The sequence below is a fragment of the Hemibagrus wyckioides genome, linkage group LG01 (genome assembly GCF_019097595.1).
Source record: "Hemibagrus wyckioides isolate EC202008001 linkage group LG01, SWU_Hwy_1.0, whole genome shotgun sequence".
Taxonomy (NCBI): Eukaryota; Metazoa; Chordata; class Actinopteri; order Siluriformes; family Bagridae; genus Hemibagrus; species Hemibagrus wyckioides.
Genome location: NC_080710.1, coordinates 22,041,900 through 22,050,830, shown reverse-complemented (window position 1 = coordinate 22,050,830; position 8,931 = coordinate 22,041,900). Strand labels below are relative to the sequence as shown.

General features: G+C 40.4%; 1 protein-coding gene across 1 annotated transcript; it reads left to right on the top strand.

The window, feature by feature from the left end:
- Nucleotides 1–2,850: 2,850 nt before the first annotated feature.
- Nucleotides 2,851–7,929, top strand: LOC131346803 (5-hydroxytryptamine receptor 1B). The gene has a single exon (XM_058380492.1). It carries the CDS (start codon nucleotides 3,246–3,248, stop codon nucleotides 4,236–4,238), a length of 993 nt encoding a protein of 330 aa, XP_058236475.1. The 5' UTR covers nucleotides 2,851–3,245; the 3' UTR covers nucleotides 4,239–7,929.
- The last annotated feature ends 1,002 nt before the right edge of the window (nucleotides 7,930–8,931 follow it).

Genomic DNA, 8,931 nt, shown 5'->3' with positions numbered 1-8,931 from the left:
AGCGGAGAGTGGACAGCCCCTGCTTCCTAACTACTTTACTTCCTTCAAGAAAATAAGCCTTACACCTTTCTTGTAATTACAACCAGCCTCCGCTGTAAACTCCCACAGCTATCTGTCTTCCTGGTGAACAGGATTTGTTACAGTTTCTACAGATGACTTTGATCAAGCATTTTTCTATCAAGAAAGCTTTACTACTGCCACAGTGACAGGTTCAGCTGTAGTCTACCTTTTTGTAGGGCAAAGTTTACGTAAAATAACAAAGAAAGAAGCTTGTAAAATCTCCCAACTCGAGTTTAGATAACAAACAGTGTTAACATATTGCCAGAATTTTTGGGACACCTTCCAAATCATTGAATTCTGGGGTTGGACTTGGCCCCTTAGTTCCAGTGAAATGAACTCTTAATGCTTCAGCATACCAAGACATTCTGGACAATTTCATGCTCCCAACTTTGTGGGACCAGTTTCCTATTCCAACATGACTGCACACCAGTGCACAAAGCAAGGTCCATAAAGACATGGATGAGCGAGTTCGGTGTGGAGGAACTTCACAGAGTCCTGACCTCAATCCGATAGAACACCTTTCGTCCAACATCAGTGCCTGACCTCACAAATGCGCTTTTAGTGGAATGTTCGAAAATTCCCATAAACTCACTTCTAAACCTTGTGGAAAGCCTTCCCAGAAGAGTTGAAGCTGTTATAGCTTAAGGGAGGGCCAACTCCATATTACATTCATGTGCATGTAAAGGTAGATGTCCCAAAACATTTGGAATATAATGATGATTTTTATGCAGCATTTTTGTATCAACAAAGCTTTACTACTGCCACAGTGACAGGTGTAGTCTACATTTTTGTAGGGCAAAGTTAAGGTTAAAAAAAAGCTTGTTAATAAAAATCTCCCAATATCATCAAGGACTCATCCCACCCTAGTCATAAACTGTTCAACCTCCTTCCGTCCAGGAAGAGATACAGGACCATCCGTACAAGTACCAGCAGGTTCAGGGCCATTTTTTTCCCCACAACCATAAATCTTCTGAACTCTGCACTACACCGCTAGGACACTCATGTCTCACTACACTTCACCACCTTGCAGTTCTGCTCCACCCTGTACATTCTGCTGCATCTTCCTAGTATATTATAGTTGTAGTGTACATAATTGTTAATGGTGGCACAGTGGCTTAGTGGTTAGCACATTCGCCTCACACCTCCAGAGCCTCCAGCATCTCCAGTGTCTCGCTTCCGCTCACTGTGTGTGTGGAGTTTGCATGTTCTCCCCATGCTTGGTGGGTTTCCTCCAGGTGCTCCGGTTTCCTCCCACAGTCCAAAGACACGCTTCTAGGCTGATTGGAGTCTCTAAATTGCCCGTAGTGAGTGAATGAGTGTGTGTTGGCACTCCATCCAGGGTGTATCCTGCCTTGATGCCCGATGACTCCTGAGATAAGCACAGGCTCCCCGTGACCTGAGTATAGATCGGATAAGTGGTACAGACAATGAAATGAAAGTAAAAATTATTGTTAATTCATAGTTTATTTATCTACTTATATATACACTGACCAGGCATAACATTATGACCACCTGCCTAATATTGTGTTGGTTCCCCTTTCTACTCAAGTTTAGATAACATACGGTGTTAAGATAAGTGTTAAGTCCCTTTAACTTTACAGCCTGTCCTGGAATTATTGTAGCTGTGATTATATGTCACAAAACTACACAAACTATAGCCTTAGTTAACTATAATAGTGAAATGACTTGTGATGCACACATTTGTTTTACGCGTATTAGGGGGTGAATAATTATGCACTCACACATATTAAGTGTTTTAACACCAAGAGTTGTGAATACTAATGCAAGGCACTGTATAAGTGCACCATAAGTGTTCATACTTTCCTTCGGGAATATGACCTACTAGTGCCCCCTCTCTTCATAGTAGTTTAGGTTTAGTTTAGCTCTTTAATTTACAGTGTGTTTAATAAATATGGACACTAATACCTTTAAAATGAAATCTGACATTCAAAGCTATTTATATTTAACATTGTTTGCCCTTCTGTGTTATGATATTGCTCTATGAGAATGTAAATCATTCTTTGTTCTGAAATCCCAGTTGTGTCCAGCTTTGATAAATGCAATCTAATTTACATCAGTTAAAACTGCTCTCATAAATATGAGTGATCTTTCTTGTTTCTGCCAAACAAACCACCAAAATGCACATAAAAACCTTTATTTTGATTTTTAAAAGTTATCATGACATTCTGAAACAAACTGCTGTCTGAAATTAGCATTGGAAAGACAGGAAATGGTTCACATGATGTATCCCAGCATGCCTCTAAAGGTCAAAGACAAAGTTTTTGCTTGCTACAAGTTCAATATAAGAATATTTAAATTGGTTATATTGAGGACTTTATTATTCTTCTTGTAACTGCCTTCATTCTTTGTTAGGTTTGTGTGTCAAGAGATGAATTCAATGGTGGACAGGCCCAGAACAAAAATCCCATCTGGTCAGGGGATACACCGGGCAGTGACACCAGTCTATTGCAGGGCACAATGTACACACGCATTTACATACCAGTGTAATATAGGAGGAAAGCAGAGAACCCAGAGGAAACCCCCATGAACACGGGGAGAGCACACAAAGTATCTCCACACAGAAAACCCCCCAGCTCAGGGCAGACCCTGAAGATGTGATGCATGAATAATTCTCCAGCCAAAACCAGACAATTAGGAAATACTATATTCTTGCAACCGCCTATGCTTTGAAATAGTTATGAGTCCCCAAACCACCCACACCCGCCCGCTGCGAAACGCACGCACACACACACACACGCACACACACACTCAGCCGGGCTTGACGTGCCAAACGCGATTTAAAAGCGCGCGCAGCCACTGCACTCTGAGATGTATAGATAAGGAATTGTAAAAAAAAAATGTGGATTTTACTCGTGATCTTGGTTTCATCATTAAAAAAAACTTTCCAAAGCATGGAGGAAAAACAGAGTATTTAGTACAGATAGTAAATCTTCTGAAATAATGTGTAGGGAAGAAAAAAAACGATGCGGGTGATTTTACGCATCCATCTTGTTTTCAGATTTCAGTTTTATGAGTTAGTTACTGTCTATTTTTGTTTCCTCCTCGATCATTTTGCGCTCTTTTAACAAGTAGTTCAGCTGAGACCTCAGGCATGCTGCCCTGTTTGTGTTTTAGCTGCCTGCTTCTTCTTTTGGACTAACAGGATCTTTACGCACAGGAGAGCAATGATGCTGGAGGAACCGACAAACTGCAGCATGTGTTGCTGCACTACGCTCAACAAAATACTGATGGTCGTCTTCATGGTATTACTGATGTTTGGTATATTGCTTGGAAACTCGCTAACTTTGGCTGTGGTGCTCGGAACCAAACATTTCCATACACCCCATGGTTACCTGAAAGCCTCTTTAGCGGTGGCGGACTTGGCTGTGGGGATTTTTGTGCTCCCTCTCTCCGTTTACGCAGAGATTACGCTCTTGTTGACGGGCGCGGCACCGGGCTGGACGGTGCGTAATTCCCAGCACACACCTTTCCACCCGTGCACTTACATTGGCCCTGTTTTTGCAGGTTGCACGCTGGTTTCCATCACTACAATTTTCCTTCTCACTATTGAGCGCAGCATTGCTGTCTTGAAACCTTTGCACAAAGAGGTCGTTATTACAAGAAGACGAACGAGCATGCTGATTGTATTTTCTTGGACCGGCAGCTTTTTCTTGGCACTAGCTCCCCTGATTTTTAGCAAGCAGATCGCGTTGGAGTATAATACATGTAGCAGAATGTGCAACTACGCCTTAGGGGCAAATGAGTTTCCTCCTCAGGCTTGGAATATTCTCTTACTTTTCCCAGCGTTTGATTTTACTCTCCTCATAGGGACTGTTGTTACAAACATTATATCCTTCACTAAGATCCGCCATCATTCAAAGAAAAGAAGGCGTCTGGCACAAGCAGGTTGCCAAAGTACATCAGGACCAAGTTTCTCCGACATTAAGGCAGCAAAAACAATCGGCGCGCTCACGCTGGTCTTCACCGCCTCCTTCACCCCCGTTGCAGTGTTTGTAGTAGGAAACGTGACAGGAAACGAATGGTGCAATTTCTCGTTTTTTGCGTTTTGGATTTTGGCTGCAAGCAGTTGCTGGAATGTCATCATCTACAGCGCGAGGGACCAAAAGTTCAGACTCCGAGCGCGTCAGCTTCTCGTCTTCTCGAAAATAAAGAATTGACCCTAAGACCACGCTGTACAATCACGACTTTTACTATGGCCATGTAAACATCAACACACACTTTGTGTCATTTACTGCCTTCCACAAATTCCACAGTGATCTGCTCGCGTGAAACAGGACTGCACAATGGCTAATGATGCAATAGGGGACTGGTATTAAAGTGTAACTCCTGTGAGAATTCTGACTTATCTGATGGGTAAGTATTACAGCAGGGCTACTGATGAATCATGACATTCACAGTCCAACAAACAAATAATACACATAAAATCATCCAGGACAATTTGTACATAAAGGGTTCTCTGGTGTGTTATAGTACTCGATTATGATAAAACAACAAATTCAATACAATCTCCTGAACTTGATGAATGTAATAATCTACAGCTTTGGTCTTGGCTTGGTACACAATAGCCACTTGTTGTATATTATATACAGTAAGTGTACATCATTATGACTGATGTTGCCTTGTTTTGCCAAGCAAAATGAATAATCTTACATTTAGACTATTGTGTTATGCCTAGAAAAAATAATGAGATTGTTTTCCCTTCTGCTAACCAAAGATTATGTCAGATGCCTGATCTGATTTCTCTATACAAATCCTGATTTCCCTTTTAAACTTTCTTTATATCATCTAACAAACTTTTAGCTTGAAAAATGTATTTATACTAGAACTGGGATGTTTTTGATGTTTGGTTTTCTTTATTGTAGTCCATAAAGAAAAGGGTGATTCTGAAATAGCCTAATCTGACGAGGACTTTTGGGGTTTCCGAGAATTAGCCCTTCTTCTCAATACTTACCCTCGCCTGTATGTTTTCCTTAACAGACGGAATTTGCTAAAATCCGCTTTGTATTGACGTGGGATTTCTAATTAGCTTTGCTTTGGTGCACAGAAGCAATGCATAGCTCCATAAACTATATTATGTGCTTGCAGTGCTTACCACAAAGCCAGCACAGGAAGTGTAAAACCACATGTTAAATCATTGAGCACAAGCCTGTATCTGAGTGGGATTTAAAAACATTTCAACTAAAAATAAAAGAAGAAAATATCATTTTTATTACTGCTTAATATACTTATATATACTTAATTAATACTTTAATTTTATATTCTATTCCACACTCATGAACCTCACACTCATGTTACAAACAGGGGTCTGAATGGTACTCTTGTTAACATTCATGCAAAAAAAAAGTAATTTTAATATAAGAATTCTGAATGTTTGAATATTTTCTATAATAACAATTTAAAGGCTTTTAAAGGGTACCATGCACACACACACACACATTATATCACACTCATTCACACCCAGGGCAATTTAATGTAGCCAATTAACCTACCACTTTTGGGAGATGGGAGGAAAGCCATAGTATTTTATTTCAGCTTGGAGGAGACAGTTATGTAGTTATCAGTTTCTCAACATTTTGGAATACAGTGAGGGAAAAAATTATTTGATCCCCTGCTGATTTTGTACGTTTGGTCACTGACAAAGAAATGATCAGTCTGTAATTTTAATGGTAGGTTTATCTGAACAGTGAGAGACAGAATAACAACAAAAATATCCAGAAAAACACATTTCAAAAAACATTGATTTGCATTTTATTGAGTGAAATAAGTATTTGACCCCTTTGCAAAACATGACTTAGTACTTGGTGGCAAACCCTTGTTGGCAATCACAGACGTCAGACATTTCTTGTAGTTGGCCACCAGGTTTGCACACATCTCACATCTCAAGGAATTTGGGCCCAATCCTCTTTGCAGATCTTCATTCATTAAGGTTTTGTGGCTGACCCTTCAGCTCCCTCCACAGATTTTCTATGGGATTAAGATCTGGAGACTGGCTAGGCCACTACAGGACCTTGTGCTTCTTTTTGAACCACTCCTTTGTTGCCTTGGCCGTGTGTTTTGGGTCATTGTCAGGCTGGAATATCCATCCACGACCCATTTTCAATGCCCTGGCTGAGGGAAGGAGGTTCTCATCCAAGATTTAACAGTACATGGCCCCGTCCATCATCCCTTTGATGCGGTCCCCTGGGGAAGGTGTACTTGGGGTCATAGGCAGCATTCCTCCTCCTCCAAACACGGCGAGTTGAGTTGATGCCAAAGAGCTGGATTTTAGTCTCATTTGACCACAACACTTTCACCCAGTTTTCCTCTGAATCATTCAGATGTTCACTGGCAAACTTCAGATGAGCCTGTACATGTGCTTTCTTTAGCAGGGGGACCTTGTGGGTGTTACTGGATTTCAGTCTTTCATGGTGTAGTGTGTTACCAATTGTTTTCTTGGTGACTATGGTCCCAGCTGCCTTGAGATCATTGACAAAATCCTCCAGTGTAATTCTGGGCTGATTCCTCGCCGTTCTCATGATCATGGAAACTCCATGAGGTGAGATCTTGCAGACGGAGGAAGACTGACAGTCCTTTTGTGTTTCTTCCATTTGGGAATAATCGCACCAACTGTTGTCACCTTCTCACCAAGCTGCTTGGCGATGGTCTTGTAGCTCATTCCAGCCTTGTGTAGGTCTACAATCTTGTCCCTGACATCCATGGACAGCTCTTTGGTCTTGGCCATGATGGAGAGAATCTGATTGATTGCTTCCTTCTGTGGACAGGTGTCTTTCATACAGTTAACGAGCTGAGATTAAGAGCACTCTCCGAGAGTGCTCCTACTGTAATCTCAGCTCTTTACCTGTATAAAAGACACCTGGGAGCCAGAAATCTTTCTGATTGATAGGGGATCAAATACTTATTTCACTCATTAAAATGCAAATCAATGTAGAACTTTTCTGAAATGCGTTTTTCTGGATTTTTTTGTTGTTATTCTGCCTCTCACTGTTCAAATACACCTACCATTAAAATTACAGACTGATCATTTCTTTGTCAGTGGGCAAACGTACAAAATCATTTTTTCCCTCACTGTAGATATCACTGTAGGATTATATTTAGGATTATAAATCAAAGGAGCCTCCAAATAAAGGAGAAGTAGTGAAAAAGGCAATGTTATTAGTGTTGAACTGCGAGAGGAGCAAGGCTGCATACGTTACAACTGTGAAGGTGGAAATAGAAAAGAGGAACGCAGCACACTTACTCAATCCCTTGCGTATCACTGGCACTGCATTAGCTTTTTTTGATCTCTCATCCACACAAATTGCTAAGTGTGTGTACACTTCAGTGAGGCGTATTTAGATTGTGCAGTGTGTCACGGCCATTATTTTATAATGTAATGACTACAGACCTGCTGAACTTTGAGTTATTATGGTGTGTACTGTCAGGCAGCTCACAAGCACACACACACACATTTAGGAATAAAGGTTGAATCGCCTGATTTCTCACATTAAATGTTCAATCAAGTCTACTAAGATATAACAAGAAGATTTAATTGCATGTTGGAGTGTATTATTGTTCTTGAAAAACCTTACCAGATGTCTGTATTTACTCTGAATTGTATTCTCTAGAAATGTAATTATATGCATCTGTACTGTGCTGATTGTAATTGTATAAAGCACACCCCATCATTTCATGCTGGCACAGTCCAGTACAAAGAGAGTTTAAGGACTGGCCCTGAGCTGTCAGACTTTAATATGGGACTTTTTTTCTCTCTTCATCCTATGTGATGTGTGTGTGTGTGTGTGTGAGTGTGTGTGAGTGAATGATGATATATCCATGTGTCCTGATGAATCACAGTAACTGTGCATTAATATAGACTGAATGTGAGTAAGCTGTAATTTTATATGTATACTCTATGAAATGTCAATAAACTCTTACAAAATCTGTTCCTCTACAGACTTCAAATTACATAAGAAAGCTTTAAACACAAAATGTCTGCAATTACCACATTCTTATGATGGCATAGTTTCCTTAGACACATTTTCCAGCTCAGTGCATGGTCCAGAATCTCAATAAACCAAAATCCCCACTGAGTAACTTGCATATTAATCTATATAACTGATGTAACATGATCTTTAGTGGCATCCAAGATTTATTTTGTAACAAATTAGAGTTGACATTTGTAGTTTTCATCTTTCTATCCCCACCTAAAGAGTGCCATGCAACGGCTTGAGTTTAGTAGTCCAATAGTTTATCCAGTCATCTTACCTCCAGCAGAATGCCACAAAATTGAAAATCTGAACATTTTTATAGGTTCAAGTTATACTGCGTGCTAAGACTGTGGTTTCTGGAATATATTTACAGTTTGTGTGGAGCTCATTTTGAGGCAGACATCCATTATTTGTTAGCTATATAACCCTCTTGGCTGCAAGTAAGTAGTAAAGAAGCATGTTGCATATCTTGGATGACTGATTATATTTTGTGTAGGTGTTAATTTGATTTTTCAGCAAGCTGTTCTGATTACTGGGCTACATCTACAGGCTGCTTCATCTCGCATTATATGAAGCCTGGTTTTTACATCATTGCAACCCAGGATCTCACTGAAGTTCCCCAGACCACATCACTAATGTCCTGGTTAAAGAGGGCACATGCTCTTATTTAAGGTAATTACATGTGGCAGATCAAATTTGGGCAAACTGTTGCTGAGGTCCACCAGGTACAATCAGCAGTGCCCTTACACTTACTGCAAAGTGGCTGGACAGAGCACTGTGCATTATAGCACTCCAGCCATGACTAGCAAGAGTGTGGTCAAGGTGAACGACACTTTTGTGTAAGTGAAGTAAATGGAACATGTAACAGGGAACGTAAAAGAGA

Bases quoted from the DNA above. Each gene is read 5' to 3' on its own strand.
- LOC131346803 (XM_058380492.1), top strand. From the start codon at position 3,246: ATGATGCTGGAGGAACCGACAAACTGCAGCATGTGTTGCTGCACTACG.